Consider the following 19,825-nt stretch of genomic DNA (forward strand, 5'->3'; position numbering starts at 1 on the left):
AAATGGTGATACGCAACACATATGATCATACCTCTGTTGTGTCAAAACTAAGTTATTAGCTAATATTATTTTACTTGGAACCAAACAAAATGGATTTGAAGTCAGGGCTCCACTTGGGGTAAGGCTAGTGTAAGAACCTATCAAATGATCATTTATATTCTCTTCTGGGAGCTCCAAAAATGCAATTACTGTATTAATCATGTTCATTTTTGTAAGAGCTTGTTACATATCAATCTCTTTTCTGTGGATTATAAGATGACTCCCTGGGCACTGCCTGTGTTGATTAATTGCTATTGCGAAATATCCTAAAGAAAAAAGTTTGTAGTAAAGTAATAATGCTGAAAGAAGAAAATAGTTTTGCTTGAACAGACAGACAATACAGTGAGACTTTTCAGTTAGTCATAGCTTTGCAGTGTCTGAAGGCTTTCTGTTTACTGGTTCAACAAAAGCTCTTTTTACTGCCCAGATGCCTAAGTCTTCTTTTCATCCAGTGTGCATTCTAGAAGGGATATGACACATCTGCCTAAAGAGAGAGATGTTTGATGTCACTATGGAAACAGTTTGAATCCTATCAGGTGCCAAAAGGAAACACAAAGCAACTTGACACTTTGAAGAGCAGTTTTGTTTGGAGAACCAATTCTCTGGGTCATTAGAAAGGGAACCTGGGACGAAAGCCAGGGGTCTCTGTTCAAGACCCCCTTGGTAGTGATTGTTTTTTAAAAGTCGTTCTCTGATCAAAATAAGCCTAACGGAAAGTTTAACTGGTCTTTTTTTGCTATGCTATCTTAATCTTTGGCCAAGTTGTAAATAATCGTCTAACATCGGGAAGTCATTTGACACAAGGGGTTTCAACTCATTAACACAGCTCACATTTTTAGGTATTTTTTTATTGGTTACATACTTCAGTATACCTTTTGAGCTCTTATTTGTTGGACTAGAAAATGTCATATCTTATGAACCCTCATCTGAATTAAATAAAACTTTGAATGGGCATCTCCTATTCCACATTCGTGTAATGTGTTATGTATCTCACCTACAGTGACATCATGATTGGTAGAGATATTGATGGTTCTATCTTGAGAACTGCTGGCCCACTTTTAATTCAACTTTGTTACAAACATTATTCCCTAAACTGAGGCTATAAGTCACGACGATCTAGGGAATTAACTGATTAGTTTCAATTGATGGCTATATCTTGGCAACCACTTATCTAATTTTGATGAAACAATTCCAATCCATTGGCTTCTCGGGCCATTAAGCAGGAGTGTCTGCCACCTCTGTACACTTATTTACATTGATACACGATGTAATATCAGCAAAACCAAACAAACTTGAACAAACAAAACCTAGCGGCAGCTAAAATGACAGGGGAGTGGTTAAAAAAAAAAAAAAAAAACTTCAATTCCCAGCATCCAAAGCGCATCCTTTTGCTTGATGCACACGCTGTGTCGTCTTACGGCCTTGCACGTTGTGTGTATAGAGTTGGAAAAGCGGAGCGTTTCGGTTGTAGTGCAGTGGCGTTGTAGATTTTTATTTACCCAAATCGGTACCTTGTACTTTGTTTTCTTAACTATTTTTTAAATTAAAAGTCAAAATCATGTCGGAACAGGTGAACGCGCTTTGTGAACAGCTGATAAAGGCAGTGAATGTAATGATGGATACGGAATCAAGTCAACGATACCGACTGGAGGCCCTAAAGGTAATGGTTTTAGAGTGCAATACAGACAGGTTGATTAAACGGACCGCTATATAAATTATAGACGGCTATATTATTCATTTGTGGGGAATGTGCGTCTTGTAAGTATTATTGTAATGCCATTGAAGTATAGTTGAACTAGTCTTTTTTCATTCATTCACTGTGAAATGGACGTTTTGTTCTTCGTGCGCCAACAGTCGGCTGCTGTATTTTCGTGTTAGCGTCGTTATCCTAGCTATTCCGAGGTCGTCCCTCTTGTTGCAACTTCGTCAGATCATGTTAATTTCTGCTTGGCCTCTTATAGCACTGGTGCCCCCCAGATTAAATGAGATGTTAGCTAATGTTTTATTCTGTAAGGTATTAAATACATAGCATAAGTAGTTTTTTTTTTTTTTTTTTTTAATTACGTTTAAAATAAAACATGTATCGTAAAGTTAGCATTCTACTGCGTGTTTATAAGTCACACCCAGGGGTCGTGTATGTACTGTACTTGCAGTAACTCGTCTGTTCAATTAGCGTTGTGACAGTTTCACACATTGTACTAAATAACTAAAATATTACGTAAAACCACACCCACATATTTGAATTTAAACTATATAGATTTTTTTAAATTCTTTCTCATGATTGCTTTTAGTTTTGTGAAGAATTCAAGGAGAAGTGTCCGATTTGTGTCCCCTGTGGACTTAAACTAGCAGAGAAGACCCAGCCACCAATTATCAGACATTTTGGTCTTCAGATACTGGAACACTGTGTCAAGTAAGTCAACAGGAATGGAAATAAAACTGCCATTGCATAGCAGTTTGATCAGACACCTGAGCTTGTTGCCTATACACTGTGCCCAATCAAGCTCGAAGTAAAACCTGGAAAGCAGTAGAAGCCCTGGTAAAGTTTCCTTTTTCTTAGGTGGGATCAATGCATTATGGACCTTATTATATGAACCTTTTTCTGCATTGTAGAACCTAAAAGTGCTGCAGATGTCTGCTAGCTTGTTCCATGAGCCTAGAGGTGTACCTGTGCTGGACCTGCGGGCACAAAGTCAAAAAACTAAAGTGAATAAACTAAGTCTCTTGAGCACAGACCACAGCTCTGTGTTTGCTTGCAGCTGATGTTGCCACTTTATGATTTACAATGCAAGCTGGGTAACTTGCTGCAGACCATTGCTTTTTTGTGTACTTATACTGGAAAGCTATACCTTGACAACCGCTCAACCAGTTGTGATAAAACTGTTTATGGGCGTTTGTAGCCCTTGAGTTTTAGATACCCTGCATCCCTGGAAGCGCTTCCTATGGTTGCTGTCTACCATTTCCATATTTGTGAGTAGATTTATGCATTCTATGCCCGTTGCTACTTGTAATAGTTTTGCAAGTGGCACTAGTGTGGACTGAATGATGTAACTTTTCCATTTTTTTTCTTTTTTAAACATTAGATTCCGCTGGAACAATATGCCACAGCGGGAAAAAGTAAATTTGAAAAACAATGTGATGGGATTAATATCAAATGTAAGTCACTTGCTTAAAATATCTCTTTTTTTTACATATCAAAAAGGGTGCTCTTTTAATGTGGACTTTCAGTAACCTTATAATGATCAAAAATAGTCTATAAAGCATGACTTTGCTTTTGCCTTTGTTTTACATCTCATGCACCGTTTCCAGGGCATTCGTCCCATTCTGGAAGAGGAGAGTCATATCAAGGATGTTCTGTCCCGAATTGTGGTGGAGATGATCAAGAGAGAGTGGCCGCAGCACTGGCCTGACATGCTGAAGGAACTCGAGTCTCTCACAAAGCAGGGGGTAAGTGACACTGTCCACTCCTGCAGTTCCACATTCAGAGATCCAGCATGCATCCAACAGCTTTCAGCTTTTACCTCAGGAGCAAAGGTGTGAGTGTCATGTGGCATGTGTATTATCGTCTATTTCTGATCTGTCCAGTCTTCACACGCCATCTGGAAACAGTGACAGTTTACTCCAGTTAGTTTAGCATCAAAATTCAGGGACGGGGCAAGTAAATGACAGTAACACGAGAAATGTTTCCTCCTCCAGGAAGCGCAGACGGAGCTGGTGATGTTCATTCTGCTGCGGCTGGCAGAGGATGTAGTGACCTTCCAGACCCTCCCCACCCAACGCCGGCGCGATATCCAGCAGACCCTCACCCAGAACATGGAGAACATCTTCAACTTCCTGCTTAACATTCTGCAGCAGAACGTCAACAAGTACCGCAAAATGGTTAGCAGCTTGCACTTAAAACGTAATAATTAGTCACGCTGGACTTTCTGGGCATGATTTTTTTTCTTCTTCTCTCCTGTATTACCATCAAGGGGACAATTTGCCTGGAATATGCCCACGTGCAATATAGGTCTATATGTAATATAGGTCTCTGTATTTATTCCTGTAAACCTCCTTTCAGATTTCTCTTTCTAAATATTGCCCTGCTCTTTCTGCCTTTCTTTAAACACTATCTTCCCCACATATACTCTCCTCCATCTCTAGGTCGGGTTATTCTGAAACACAGGGCAGTATAATTCAACACACTCAGTTATCAGATTAAAGTGTGTCAGGAATGTAGGTAGAGCGTACTGTGTATGATTAACAGGCTTATGTTTGCAAAAGAGGAAAAATAATTAATTGTTATAATTTAAGAATATTTTAAGTGGTTTTATTTATTTATTTGTTTTATTTATTTATTTACAGAAAACAGACCCAACACAGGAAATTAAGGTAAGGTCCTGACAGGGTGATGAGTGGTGGGTAGTGAAATGATGCACACAACTCCTTCCTGCAATCAGCTTAGTGCCAGCCTTTTTCCAATCACTATCTACCCTGTAGTCAGTCGCAACGGATTTGTTTTGTGTACATGCTGCTACGCGCTTCCACCAAGATGGCCAGCTTCCAGTTTCAGCTCACCGTTGAGTCGACCAGTCTACAGGGAAGCATATAATCCACCTTGCACAACACCCTTTCTGGTCAGGAGGGAGATTTACAGCTTAGACTCTTTCTCTTTTTGTCACAGCTCCTCTGTAGTGAGGACCTTGTACTCTAACACAACTGCTGATACAGTAGGGCCAAAACCAATATTAATTCAAAAGGCATTGCTGTAACTTTTATATATAGTATTGTTTAGGTTAGGGGTACAAGCCGATATCCACCCCATGACAAGCCCACTCTAGGGCCGGGTGAAATCTGTTTGTAACTTATTCAGCACAGTGTACAATCTTTTAAAATAAGAATAATTCAACATTATACATAATCTTATGTCGTTTCCAGTGAATACAAACTATCATACAAAGAAGTGACACATGGTATTCCATGAAGATCAGATGCTATTATAAATGATCTCTTTTCAAAAGAATATTAACCTTCTTACTTGGTGTCTACACCTGCATTGTTTGGTTCCTTTGGCTTGGCCTTAATGTAAACTGTCTCTCTTTTTCACAGGCCAAGGCTCACTGCCGTGTTGGGGTAGCTGCTCTCAATACCCTGGCAGGCTACATTGACTGGGTGGCCCTGGTTCACATCACAAACGATAACTGCCGGCTGCTGGAGATGCTATGTCTCCTGCTGAGTGAAGCTGAGCTACAGCTGGAAGCAGCAGAGTGCCTGCTCATTGCTGTCAGCAGAAAGGTAAACAGGCGTGCTTTTAAAAAAGAATGGTCATGTTGGTGGGACAAATTTTCAGTAAATGTGTTCAGTGTCCATCTGCGATTCCGTTGTTGGCCGTTTTAAATCCTTTTTTTTTTTTTCATGTACTCATACTGTGTGTTTTAATAAACAGGGAAAGCTGGAAGACCGGAAGCCTCTAATGATCTTGTTTGGGGATGTAGCAATGCACTATATTCTCTCTGCTGCACAGTAAGTATTTATTTTTCCTGTTAATATTTTTTGAAAGGTCTAATGGTCTGTTCATTTTTGTTCTCGCACCCACAGGTTCATTTAACCCTCCTATTAGGTTTCGGGTCTATTTGACCCGACTCTAGTTTCCAATTAGCTTAAATGCTATTTTTCTTTTCATTTTCTGTATAATATTTTATGACTTTTCCTCAGTTGGAGTCATGAACTTATACACAGAAAACAGAACCTCTTGAGATGTTTATTTTTTAGAACAGGCCATGTATACAAATAAGATGTTTCGGGTCACTGTGACCCGTGGCATTTATCTATGTAGATTTGTGTGCAGGAATAAAACAAACTTCTTTAATTTTGTTATTTTATTATTATTATATTTGTATTGTTATCTCTGGAAATTGATATTTATCAACAAAAAATACAAGCAATCTATATCCACAAGGCAGAGCCTAATTTTCTCTTGTCAGTATTGCAACAGCATCTCATTGGTAAAGACATTCCAAATTGAGGAGCTCCCAGGTTGGCAGTCAAACAAGTTTTATCACAGCTCCTGGACTAAAAGAGCAGAAAAGAGTAAAACCTTTGCAAATAAAAACATTTAATCAATTTAAGGCTGTTTTAAATTAGTTTGAAATTGCATTGGGTCAGTATGACCCAAAACAACAGATGTATCTAAATTCTGAATATAATAGGAGGGTTAAAAAGAATGTATTCTGAGAGGTGCTAGTTCAAATGGGATGGAACTGGGTGAGAACGTTCCTAATGAAAAGTTCTTAAAGGAGTCAGAATCTATGACAGGTTTGATATACTCCTGGTTTAGGTTGAAGTTCAGTGAATGCTAAATCTTCAGAAGTTTTTTAGTGAAACTTTGTTTGAATATTTAAGACTGATTTAGTAGGGTCCTGACAGATTGGCTTAGCTATATATTTTTTAAAAAAAAATTTAGTCAATTGTACCAGCAATGTGTCCATGTAGTCATATATAGTTACTGCCAAAAAAAAAAGCATGTGCTGTCAGTCCTTCTGTTTATGTCCTTTTAGTAGTGGTTTCATTTTTTGCCTTCATTAATGTTCTAGAAAATCTAAAGCAGTTGATATCTGACTAATGTTTATGGCCTTCATATATTAGCAATTAATTCAGCTTAACTTTTGAGCTGGTCAGGTTGCGCTGTGTGAAATACGATCTTGGTTATGGAATGGATACCTCAATTCTGTGCTCAGGGCATGCTGTTTGTTTGAGTGACTCGAGCGCTGTTGTTTTTTTCAGGCCTGCGGATGGAGCAGGACTCACAGAGAGACACTACGTTTTCCTAAAACGGCTGTGTCAGGTTTTGTGTGCATTGGGCGGTCAGCTGTGTGCACTGCTGGTATGTGTAGGTTGTTAAGGGGTCATTGTCACTAGTTAAGTGAAAGTGTATATTTAGGTTATGATTTTCTGTCTAAAAATATTAGTCTAATCACTATAATTTTGTTAGCTTGTCTGTTCCTGTATCGCTAAAGGGTTTATGCATATTCTGTTTCCATGGCCTTTTAATGCTGTAGACACAGTGTGACCACCAGAAACACTATGTAACACTAGGATCGTGGAGGCTAATTCTTTAGGATATGTCTAACCTGTGTGGACAGCGCCAGCCAGGCTGTGCAATTAGTTCTTATTAGCACCTCTTGTAAAACTGAAATCAGTCCTGACTGTATGAGATGAACCCAATAACCTAACTGTAATCTGTTACTCGGTCCTGTAAACATTCTAAAATAATGTGATTGGAACATACTTGCATGTCTTAATATTAGAACACAAAAACTCCACCATACAGCTAAATTGTGTAAAACTTGTCAGTAATATGCAAAACTTGTCAGTTCCTAGTAAGTGGTGTTTGTGAAGCAGAAACCTGGTTAGGTGATGTTAGAAAGATATTTCCACTCCCAGCTGCAGGTGCATCGAAAGCAAACTCTTAAGTAATATTTCTCTCTACTCAGGCATCTGATGTTGATGTTGAAACCCCAGCCAACTTGGGCAAATACTTGGAAGCCTTCCTTGCGTTTACCACTCACCCAAGCCAGGTGAGACCAAGCAAAACACTTGAACTTGCTCCTTGGGGTCTGGGTCTGGGACACAGTAGTGACTCAGACCAGAATATGTATCACTCAGTTGCATTGCAATTGTTGGAACTACACAGACCTACTCAATATAAAGCTAAAACTAAGCTTGCCCTTGTGTGTGAATTGTGAAAGATTATTGTGCTATTTTTATTTATACTTTTTCTACTGGATCACACTATTTTTTTTTCTACCTCCTGTACCCCAGTACTTGTTGGGGGTTAGTGCGTATTGCATTATTTACAAAACTTCAATGTTGCACATGTGTACTTGCTTGGATGTTGATATAGTACACCCACTCATTTTTAGCTGGAATTGTTAATGCACCATACAGTACAATATTAGAGGCTGATGAGCCCAAGAGTTTTTGATTATAATACTTTTGTTTATTATGATAGACTGACCCATTACCAAAATCTGATATTAATCACTTAGCTGTGTAACAGATGTACAATTTGTGATGCAATGACTCGCCTGCTACAATGCTGTTATGCTGTTCTGTATCTACTTATTTTGTTACACCAATTGCTATTTAAAAAAAAAAAGTGTATTCTATGAAACAATATGTGAAATAAAAATACACATTTTGTGTGACACAGATTAAAATGCACAGACAGTTATGGCTTGGTGGCTTTTGTGGCACTTGGACAGAGTGATCATGATGAAATACCTAACCTATTTCAGTATGTGTTGTATATATTTTTCTTGTTCAGTTTTTAAGATCTTCAACCCAGGTCACTTGGGGCTCGTTATTTAGACACGAGGTTCTGTCTAAAGATCCCATGACAATGGCAATAACTTCAAAGTACGTGAGAGCCTCCATGACCAACCTTGTTAAGGTAAGGCATGTTTCTATCAATCACCGTTTTCCTAACAGAATAAATATTTATAACTTAGAGATGCCTCCTCATAATTTCAGTGTAAGCTAATTGTGTCTTAAATCAAATGTAGGGTCTCTATTTCTGAATACCAGTGGCATTGATGTTAGGCAAACTTTTTCTAACTAACTTGGAACTTTTGCTGTAACTACTTTTATTTGAAAGTTCAGTGAGTTCCAGTTTTGGTCAAATATAGCTAGGGCTTGAAGATTTCAGTTTTAACCAATAACTGAAACAACACCCCCGAAGACCTGTTTAGAAGATTTTTTTATTTTTTTATTCGAAAAACGTGGGTTTAGGGAACACCATTTTAAATGACAATAATTCGTTCCTCTCTCTGCATAAGGAGAGCTGCTTTCAGAAGGCAGGCAGTGTGCAAAGACAATCGGTTATCCGCGGCTCCCTGACGAGTTTTATCTCTGAAATGCAGTACGTTATTGCCAATGTAGATTTAGCGACTGCGGTGCGCACATGCACAGAAACGCATGCGTCAGTCTGAAATCTGTGGAAACGCCACCAAGACGGCAGTGCTGCAGGTGGGAGGATTCATTTCTTAATGTGAGCAGCAGAAAGATGCAGATTCTGTCAAATTAGTTCTCCTAAGGCAGTTACTTAGTAAATACCAGCAAACATAATTTGCCTCACTGAAAGAAAAGATTACGATGTTCTTTCTCAAGGTTCAAAAGAATGACTTGCAACAGTGAATTGTTTAAAAAAAGTTAAGAAAAAACATTTATGTATTTTGTTGAAATGAAAGATGTTAAAATTACACGGGAGGCTTGTTTATTTAGTTTAAAGTAAACAAATAATTTATTTGTTTGAAATCCCAGAAAACTGTCAACACTTAGCTACCATTATTTAATATTAACGCTTGGAATAAATTGTCGATAATACCTCCTGATATTTCTAGCTGCTAGACACACAAATTGGTTTATAGGAAATATATGAGCTTTGATGGACTGAATAGCTTATTTCCACCATCAAATGTCTTATGATCTTGCAACGTTGTAGTATTTTTATTTGTGTTTATTTTTTATTAATTTATTTTAGTAATTGAAAAAGCTAGGGAAAAGTAAACTCATTTTAGAACATTCTTCTGTCTGTAATATATACAGTAGCATACATCTCCAGTAAATGCTAATTTGGTTTACATTACTAGTTTCTTTATTGTATTCATGCGTTCTGGTCACACGCAGTGACACCTCAATTATCACACATCCGTGGATCTATATCCCCCCGATGCACATGGCTAAGCGGAGTTCCAGTATATACAGTTTTTTTTTTTTAAGATTTTAATTTCATTATGCAATGTTGTATAATCCTAATTTAAGACCTTGTCACTTGATACATGATACACCTCTAATGAAATACTGTATTTTTTGCTTTGCTTGCAGGTCGGATTCCCATCTAAAACAGATAGCCCAAGCTGTGAATATTCTCGTGTGGACTTTGACAGCGATGAAGATTTCAACGCCTTCTTTAACTGTACGTCAAGTTTAAGCTGTAATAATTCCATGTGAATACAGCAATGTATTCCCAAAACCAGTTTTCAATTTTTGCTGTTTTGCCAGAATCATCTTGGAACGTCCTTATAAACCATATTGGTTTTGTTTCTCCTCTAGTGATTTGTGTATGTTGATGTTATTGGAAAATCATTGTTACAGTGCAAGAGACCAGCTCTTGTTTCTCTGTTTTGACAGCATTCCGAGCCCAGCAAGGTGAGGTTGTCCGTAACGCCTGCAAACTGATCCCTCTGGAGACCTTCCAAATGGCCGGGGAATGGCTGCAGTACCAGCTGAACACGCCCATTGACATCGGCCCAACCACATGTAAGTGCCGGCTTTCCATTAACACTGTCTACTCATCATTTACTAACTATTTCAGCAGACCACCTGTTCAGCTTCTGAAAATAACTATTAAAAGCTGAAGTGAGTTGGTTTGGAAAAGGATCACTAGGAGGGAATGATCTAAACAGAAACGCCAACAGAAAAAAAACATGCAGTGTTATATAAAAAATGAATAAAAAACATTGGTTGAAAGTGGATGTCACTGTACTGTACGTGCCTTCAGAAATGGGGTGTTCACTTTAACATCACACTCTTACTGGAAACCACAACCTGTTTGTGAGAAGTGTGTGTGTGTGTGTGAACCCAAAGCTGCAAGTTTTGCATGAAATGGAGCAAGGGGAAAGCACCCTGTATCAAGCCTGTACTGTGTCAGTGTCAATTTTTCGGTCAGACCGCTGAGGAAGTGGGTAGGTGAGATCACAGAGGAACTGTCTAGGGACTCTGCAGAGCAAGTCAGGGCTTTCGAGCTTTGTTTTTTAATCACTTCCTTTTGCTAGCTCACCCCTTCATGATACTGCTGCTTCAAAAGAATCTACGGTTGCCTTTTCTTGCTAGCCGTTGTCATAACTTCTTGCGAGTCAAATAGCTTTGCATCATTTGACTTGTTTGCTTTTTCAAGCTTGTAGGTTTCCACTCATAATAATGTTTTCATACTGTAATAATCTATGCATAATCTTATTACAGTACATTTCTTTCTTGTACTACACAGAGAAAGCATGTTACTGCTGGATTTTAATCAGTCCCGTTATTGCAGCATATAAACTTCCATTAGCATTAGGCTTGTAAAAGCCTTTCAAAAGACAAGTTAGGGGCAGACTTGTCCCGAAGTTTGAATGTGGGATGATCATATGAGATCCAATAACGCAGAAAATGCCAGAATGACAGGCGAACCCCAGAGTTTTATGTCAAGTACATGACTAGAAAAAACCCTGGGAAAACTGCCTATGGCAAGAAACTGTCTGACCTTGACACACATTTCCTTGCATCAGCATTGTGAGGACTCGGGCGTGCTCTATCAGCAGAAGAGTTGAACCCTTTAAGCACCAAGCTAGTTTGTTCTGTCGTTGACCACCGTACTTAACAAGTAAATAAATAAGTCAATACTCAAGGTAGCACAAAGTGGTTATACTCAATTTCAGTGGATTTTATGTTTCTGTGTAAGTTTCCCTCCCTCCCATCTATAAAAATTCAGTTACAGATGGTGTCCAGTGAACATTAACCCTTTGTAGTCCATTTATTCACTGCTTGTCAGTCGCGTCAGGTCCAATTTATTTTTACTCGCTGTTTAAATTTTTTTTTTCGGCGTAAAACAGGTTTAAAACGCATTGCATGGCAAAACGACATCTGTACTGCATCTCCAGCCAAGCCCAACCCCTTGTTCGATGTATTTAACATACCTCTTTATAGACATGCATACTGATGAATCCTCTCCTGATCACTCGTTTGATCACCAAACTCCTCAATAATGTGATCCAAGTTACTATTTTATTACTATAACATCTCAAAAAGCTCTGCAAATGTCTGTGATATTCTTTGAGCGCTGGATGCGGAAGCAGCTATCTCCTTTGTGTTCATCATTATCTCTGTGGTGCAGCTGCTTGCTCTATTGCTCACACGCCCCCCCCCCCCCCCCCCCCCCCCTCCCCCCCTTTTTTTTTCGGCTCCTATCGGTGTCACTTGGACATAGATTGAGAAAACGACTAGAGACCTGTGCTTTACATCTTTTTGATGATGTCGGACTGGAAAGGGAAAATCGGAATGTTGGACATGTTCCGACATAGGACCGCAAAGGATTAACCATCTTAGTGCCCCATTGTGTGACCTCTGACCATGTTAATGGTGCAGAACACTCATTTTCAGAGTAGTTTCTTTACAATGGGTACACTGACTGCTGTGTTACATGATTCTCTTGCAATAAAGTTCATTACAGGTGGTGTCCAGTAGAAGTGGACCATTTCACTTACACAATGTATTCCACTCTGGACATTTCAGTGGTACAGATCATTTTCACATATCCATTGGATATGTGATTCCCCTGGGGATTTCTTGTTTTTCATTGTTCATTTCATCATTATGCCTTGTGTTCAGTGGGACTGAATGCTCAATGGGTCCTACTCAAAGCGTTTCTAATGTCTTGGTTTCCCTCTTCTTCCACAGCGAAGACCGCAGAAGGCCTGTGCTCTATCTTCTCTCCGTCGTATGTACAGTGGGATGCCATGACTTTCTTCACGGAGAGTGTTGTCAGCCAGCTGATCAAGTTTGTGGACAAAGAGGTAAGCGTCCTGGTTCTGAGAATTTTGCAAGAGGTGAACCCTTATATATTAACTCAAGGAAGGAAATAGGAAGTCCAGTTGCACAGCCGATTGAGGCATTCCATGTCACACACTGTTTCTAATTTGATTGGCATAGCAAGATTGTGTAATTTGAGCTGACAGTAAAACCTGAAATGGCTTAAGATGCTGTGAAACGGTAATCTTCTTTGAGGTGCTAGATTGGTTTGTTAATAAAGTTTGTTCAGTCAGTCGTTTGCATTTTTACTTTGGGGAAAATATACACACACACACAGAGCTCTGGAAAAAATTAAGAGACCACTGCAAAATTATCAGTTTATCTGGTTTTACTATTTATAGGTATGTGTTTGGGTAAAATGAACATTTTTGTTTTATTCTATAAACTACTGACAACATTTCTCCCAAATTCCAAATAAAAATATTGTCATTTAGAGCATTTATTTGCAGAAAATGACAACTGGTCAAAATAACAAAAAAGATGCAGTGTTGTCAGACCTCGAATAATGCAAAGAAAATAAGTTCAGATTCATTTTTAAACAACACAATACTAATGTTTTAACTTGGGAAGAGTTCAGAAAGCAATATTTGGTGGAATAACCCTGATTTTCAGGCACAGCTTTCATGCGTCTTGGCATGCTCTCCACCAGTCTTTCACATTGATATTGGGTGACTTTATGCCACTCCTGGCGCAAAAATTCAGGCAGCTCGGCTTTGTTTGATGGCTTGTGACCATCCATCTTCCTCTTGATCACATTCCAGAGGTATTCAGTGGGGTTCAGGTCTGGAGATTGGGCTGGCCATGACAGGGTCTTGATCTTGTGGTCCTCCATCCACACCTTGGTTGACCAGGCTGTGTGGTATGGACCATTGTCCTACTATATATGTATATATATAAGCTAGAACGATAAAGTTTAGTAGTAGTATAAAGAAGTATAAATTTAATGGAAGTTAATTGGATTTATAGGCAGATATATATAGATAGATATAACACAAGTGTATGTCTGTGTTTTTTCTTTGTTTTGTTTTTTGTATACCATTTACTGTATTGCAAATCATAATTGTAGTACTGATGGGACAAGTCCTTGTTTACAAACTCAATATGTTTGAGAAGACAAATAGTTAAAATAAAGTTTTGAAATACCTGTGAATGGGTGCAAGGGACTTGTCCTAACCACTGGGGGTATTGTTTGTGCGCCGCCTTTTTCTCCCAGAAACTCCCGGTGGATCAGGGTATGGAGCTGCTGCAGGCTGTCCTGAATTACGAGACCAGAGACCCGCTCATACTCTCCTGCGTGCTGACCAATGTGTCAACCCTCTTCCCGTTTGTCAACTTCCGGCCTGAATTCCTGCCCCAGGTCCTCTCCAAGGTGGGTATCTTCTTCTGTCTATTATTGAAAGAATCCCCTTCTCTCTGAGCCGCTGTTCTGTTAATGAGCAACGTCTTACCTGATTTCAGTTTTCATCTAATGAAAAGCTGCACTGTAGCTCACATGGGGGTCTAGTCAGTTGATTAAAATGATTGTTTAAATCATTTAAACGGGAACTTCCCTAGTGTTTTAACCTATTTGTATAAATGTAAAAAACTGAAGAGACTTAATTGCTCTGGTACAGTAAATGGTAGTTTTCCATGTTTTTTGTGTACTTGGCACATAGACCTATTTTAAATAGTCAGATCAATTATTTAGATCTAATACTGCTTAGATCCATTGAATTTTGTTGGGCCAGAATGGTCATCTTTAAAATATTTATACTAGAAATTGAGAAACGGGTATATTTATGTCTTAAGAACTAACTTACTGTGCACAGTTTACATTTGTCTAAAGGATTCTATCCATTCATTGGCAAATTGCTAATTTCTTAATTTTTTTTTCATTTTTTTAGCTATTTTTATCAGTTACATTTGAAGTGATTGAGGAGAGCAAGGTAAGAACGACATCCAACGGCTACAATTTTTTCTTTGCAGTAATGGTTTCTGATTTCTACAGGAGAGCATTGTATGTGAATGACTGTTTGTCAAGTGTCCATTGCTGCTCCAGCAAGAGAAAAGTAGAGGAAATGTTACTTTTAATATTCAGTGTGAATCAATGTTGCAGAACAGGAAACGGAAGTGAAGTCAGACTTGCTTAATCTTATCACTGGGCAAGTACTGTATGGGTTTGGGAAATCAATTAAGTTTGAGCTGTATGAAGTGACACCAGATAAGAGTCCCTTCAGTTCACAGGTATACAATACACATAGATTGTGTGGTTCAGTGATTTACAGAAAAACTCTGTCGAGGTGATTTTAACCAGCCGTTTGTTGTGTATTTATACCAGTAGAGCTGCTTAATTTTCACATGTAGGTTTGGATGTGATCTGACATATAGTGAATCAGAAAACCCTGTAGTGATCTACTGTAGTTCTATAGATTTTTCTGGTTCTTATAGATTTTTTTGTAGCTGATCAGAGATGAAGAATAAGTGAAAATCTATATCGCACTAAGAGGCAAAGCATCTGACTCGTTGCACAGTTAACACGCTTCATGATGTTTCAATGAAGGACGTGTGTTCGGTTCGTCTAACAGGTGTTTGATTTATGATATTGTTTTTGAGGGGAAAAAAATATTGACAGAATTGTTTTGTGATTGACAGGCTCCCAGGACCCGTGCAGTGAAGAATGTGAGAAGACATGCTTGCTCCTCCATTATCAAGATGTGCAGAGACTACCCACAACTCATACTGGTGAGTAATACAATTAATTAGTCCTAAAGGAACCAGCAACTTAAATATCCTTAAAATATACTTACATTTCTAAACCGTCCCAGCAGTCTTATGCTGTTCAGTAATTAATATATAAATATGAACGAGCATCTATACAGTGCAGTATATTTGTGTTTTTTCTAAATTTATAAAACCTTGTTTTTAGTTAAAAAAAAAAAAAAAAAAAAAGCAAACAAATGATTACTGTGTTTTATTAAGTATAAGTAGGGCTTGAAGTTTTCATTTTAACCAAAAAAACATCCCGAAAGACCTATGTAGAAAATTCTGGTTTTATTTTTTTAAACTGATGAACCTGGGTTTATAATCTATATAAATAATGTCAATCAGCCATTCACTACTCTTCTTACATGACGAAAACGGCTTTCAGAAGGCAGGCAGTTTTGTGGAGAGACGTGTAATACGCTAGGAAAGTCAATTATTTCATTAGCTTAGTAGCTGGTTTAACGACTCTGAATCTAGTTGTAAACCAATCGGCAACATGGCGTTGCAAGTTCCTTTTTGTGGCGTTAAGGTTTTATTCAGTCATGAAACGAAAAAGTTATTGTAAATATAAAACTGCTGTACAGTTATTGTTCTGCTAATGCATATTAGCTTTTCTTGTGTACAATGGCCATTATTATTAGTAGTCGTAGTAGTTGTAGTATAGCTATGTAAATATCAAACGTTAACCTTAGGAAAAAATGTATAAACTTGTATAGTGGCCGAGGTTACTGTAATTACTACAGTACACTGTCATACACTGGGGTGGGCTGAAAAAAAAAACAAACAAACATTTAACTAGTCGTGCTAGATATGCGTGCAGTGTAAAACGAAATCTGTTACTTCTCACAATTCACAGATTCAAAATGCATCCAGAGTTCAACATTCATGGAATCCTAATGTGGACATCCTCACTTCAACACTAAGTTAACCTTTTGTACATGTATCTGTGAAATGTACATGCAGTGTATTATAGAAACTGAAATTTAATGCAAACAGAAAAAGCATCCCTGAACTAAACAAAAAATAAAAACTATTAAGCTGTTCTTAATAGGACATCATAAGGTAATCATAGTTTTCAGTGACTACACATTGGGTGTGTTAAGCAAGAGAGCAGCTCAGTAAAAGAATCAGCTTAACGACTTGCTCAGTTCCGCTCCTGCTGAGCCGCTCAGAGCACTCCTGAGCATTTCTCATCAGTGATCAGAGTGAGCGAACAGAATGGCCACCTGCAGGAAACAAGTGGAGATGACAGGCAGGGTTGACAGATATGTTTGTCAAGAACTATGAATTGGTTTTGACTTATGAAGTTATTAACTTATGATGTATTAATTGGCTAAAGATGGTAAAAATTGTTTTTGAATTTGTGTCATTTAATTTAATGTAGAGCTGTTTTACAGTTATTGATGTATTATTAGGCTTGTAGTATTAATATTCATAATTTTCAATATTAATGTCGGTATTGTCGGTATTAAACACAGCCAGATATGAGGTTCAGTCCAAACAGCGCCGAGTTCAGTGAAGTACAGCAGGGGACAGTAACTTCACACAGGGCCATTTCATCTACCATCACCTCAGAAACACAAACAAGCAAAGAATTATTATTCTCCATTTTTAAATGCCGCTCGGCGCTTACGTGGAGCAGAGCGTTAAGTCATTTAAATGAGCTCAGTGTGCTTTCTGAGCGTTCTCACTCTGAGTGGCTCACTTACTTACTTAAAGCGCCCATTGTCTAATAACCTTGGGCCTTGCAGTTCATTGTTTCAACCTTGTCCTTAATTATTCAATTTAACCATTTAAACCTCTGACCAAGTATTACACAGATTTAATCATTACATTCTACACATTATCCTTTGTATTACCAGTTAACTTCAAACAACACATTAAGGTGACTAATTGATATTTAGGAATTGATATGTTTCCTTAATTATTTTAGCTAACAGAATAATTCTATAAATGGTTGTTGTTTTTACTTCCATTAGCCACATATGGCTCAAATATGCAGTTTTTAAAGAAACGTTTTTATTTAACAACCTATCCTCTGGTACTACTTTAAAGGATGTTATCTGTTTCTGTGTGTGAGGCGAGAGTGTATTAAATGGAATGTCCAGACAGTAATTTATGTGTACAGAAATAAAATAATTTATTTTTATTTTCTATACACAACAAAAGGATTAAATAACAAACGAAAAACAAAATGGTGTGAGGGAAGGAGTGCAGGGGTGGAATCCAAAACAAAATGTGATGACTCGTCTTTAATTTGTCTTCGTGGTGACCATACATAAACAAAAAAAAGACAAAAGAAATGTTAGTGTTTCAAAAATTCCCGCTGCACAAAACCAGACTCTCCCTCCACCCGTTACTCCTCCTACTTTACTTTCGGACCAACCCCGAACACAGTAGTACGTTCCCTTTAGTATGTAATGTCCCGCCTCTGTAGTCAGTGGAACACCAATCCCCAACCGACACGTGTCCTTCTCCTTCACTTGACTCCAGTGGCTGGAAGTTACATACTCGTACTTCCGCCCCTCACCAAGGTGCCGCCCCTCAAAAGATGACTTTTGCCATGGTCACGAGATCTTGGTAAGGGAAGTCCCGAGTTGGTTTGATGCCATCTACTGTCGGGAGGCTGAATCACAGACCGAAAACCCTTTGACTCATCACATATCCCACCCCTCAGAGTGGAGCCGAAGGAACACTCGGAAACCTCTAACCCTTCCCTTTTACCTCCCTCCCGGGAAAAAAAATCAGCATTTTGATGTAACTTACCCGCACGATACCTTATTTGAAAGGCGAAGGGTTGGAGCGCCAGGTACCACCGCGTAATCCTAGCGTTTGAATCCTTCATCGTGTCTAACCACTTTAAAGAAGCGTGATCTGTGATGAGTACAAAGGGTCGTCCCAGAAGATAGTATTTTAAAGATTCCACTGCCCATTTCACTGCCAGGCATTCTTTCTCCACTACCGAATACCTCTGTTCTCTGGGCAGTAACTTCCGACTGATGTATAGTATCGGGTGTTCTACACCATCTCTCTCCTGGGACAGAACCGCCCCCAGACCAGTCTGCGATGCATCTGTCTGCAGGACGAACTCTCGGCTGAAATCCGGGCTTATTAATGCTGGGGCCTGACTCAAATTAGTTTTAATAGATTCAAAGGCTGTCTGACACTCTGCACTCCACTTAATTTTATTTGGAGCGTTCTTTTTAGTGAGATCAGTGAGAGGGGCGGCTATAGTGGAAAAGTGTGGAATAAAGCGGCGGTAATAACCAGCCAACCCTAACAGTGATCTCACCTGGGTTTTCGTGGTAGGTACCGGTGAATCCAACAAAGCCTGGACTTTTGAAACCAACGGTTTCACTCTACCCTTACCCATTATGAAACCTAAATATTTAGTTTCTTCTTTTCCAATAGCGCACTTTGCCATGTTCGCTGTGAGCCCCGCCCTCCTCAGAGACTGTAAGACGGCTTCTAATCTAGTCAAATGTTCTCTCCAGGAAGAACTATAAATGACTACATCATCGATATACGCAGCTGCATACTCTCGATGAGGTTGTAAAACCCTGTCCATTAGTCTCTGAAAAGTAGCAGGCGCTCCATGAAGTCCGAACGGCATAGTACAAAATTGAAAAAGACCCTCTGGGGTTGAAAATGCCGTTTTCTCACGAGAGGCTTTCGTTAATGGAATTTGCCAATATCCTTTCGTCAGATCCAGAGTTGAAATAAACCGAGCTTGCCCCAGTTTGTCTAAGAGTTCATCTACTCGAGGCATGGGATATGCATCAAACTTGGAGATAGCATTCACCCTCCTAAAATCGATACATAATCGTAGTGACCCATCTGGCTTGTCTATTGGTACTATTGGGCTACACCACTCACTTCGGGAAGGTTCAATTACCCCAAGTTTCAACATACACTCCACCTCCCTTCGAACAGAATCTCTCCGACTCTCTGGAATGCGATACGGTCTCTGTCTAACTCTTAGACCTGGCGGAGTGATAATAGCATGTTCGATCAAATGCGTTCTTCCAGGCACGTTAGAAAACACATCACTGAACATTTTAATTAGATTGCTTACCTCTTCACGCTGATCAGGAGTTAATTGTTCCCCCATCGGGACCTCAATTGCTGACTCTGACTCAATTGAGGGTCCAAAATCCTCTCCCTCCTGTACAGGAGATATAAAATGGACTTCCCGTTCTTTCCACGGTTTCAGGAGATTAACATGATAAATTTGACTTTCTTTCCGACGCCCAGGCTGTCGGATCTCATAATTGACTTTACCAATTGCTCGAATAACCTGAAAGGGACCCTGCCATTTAGCAAACAACTTAGATTCCGATGAGGGCAACAATAACAACACTTTATCTCCAGGTCGAAAGTTCCGAATTCTTGCATTTTTATTGTAGCTTTGTTGCTGCTTCTGCTGTGCCGCTTTGAG

At 38.9% G+C, this 19,825-nt stretch overlaps 1 protein-coding gene across 1 annotated transcript in view; it reads left to right on the plus strand.

Annotated features, from left to right (window-relative positions):
* The first annotated feature begins 1,453 nt into the window (after window positions 1-1,453).
* The window catches only part of LOC121315722 (exportin-5), a 30,923-nt gene continuing 12,551 nt past the window's right edge, over window positions 1,454-19,825 (plus strand). Inside the window, exons 1-17 of the mRNA XM_041250069.1 lie at window positions 1,454-1,699; window positions 2,331-2,452; window positions 3,123-3,195; window positions 3,349-3,486; window positions 3,736-3,918; window positions 4,384-4,410; window positions 5,128-5,313; window positions 5,465-5,541; window positions 6,802-6,901; window positions 7,512-7,595; window positions 8,345-8,470; window positions 9,904-9,994; window positions 10,210-10,338; window positions 12,514-12,629; window positions 13,859-14,014; window positions 14,529-14,570; window positions 15,277-15,366. Of these exons, the coding sequence (XP_041106003.1) occupies window positions 1,598-1,699; window positions 2,331-2,452; window positions 3,123-3,195; window positions 3,349-3,486; window positions 3,736-3,918; window positions 4,384-4,410; window positions 5,128-5,313; window positions 5,465-5,541; window positions 6,802-6,901; window positions 7,512-7,595; window positions 8,345-8,470; window positions 9,904-9,994; window positions 10,210-10,338; window positions 12,514-12,629; window positions 13,859-14,014; window positions 14,529-14,570; window positions 15,277-15,366 (1,842 nt within the window). The 5' untranslated portion in view covers window positions 1,454-1,597. The remainder of the gene's footprint in view (window positions 1,700-2,330; window positions 2,453-3,122; window positions 3,196-3,348; window positions 3,487-3,735; window positions 3,919-4,383; window positions 4,411-5,127; window positions 5,314-5,464; window positions 5,542-6,801; window positions 6,902-7,511; window positions 7,596-8,344; window positions 8,471-9,903; window positions 9,995-10,209; window positions 10,339-12,513; window positions 12,630-13,858; window positions 14,015-14,528; window positions 14,571-15,276; window positions 15,367-19,825) is intronic.

Source organism: Polyodon spathula, chromosome 5, assembly GCF_017654505.1.
Source record: "Polyodon spathula isolate WHYD16114869_AA chromosome 5, ASM1765450v1, whole genome shotgun sequence".
Lineage (NCBI taxonomy): Eukaryota > Metazoa > Chordata > Actinopteri > Acipenseriformes > Polyodontidae > Polyodon > Polyodon spathula.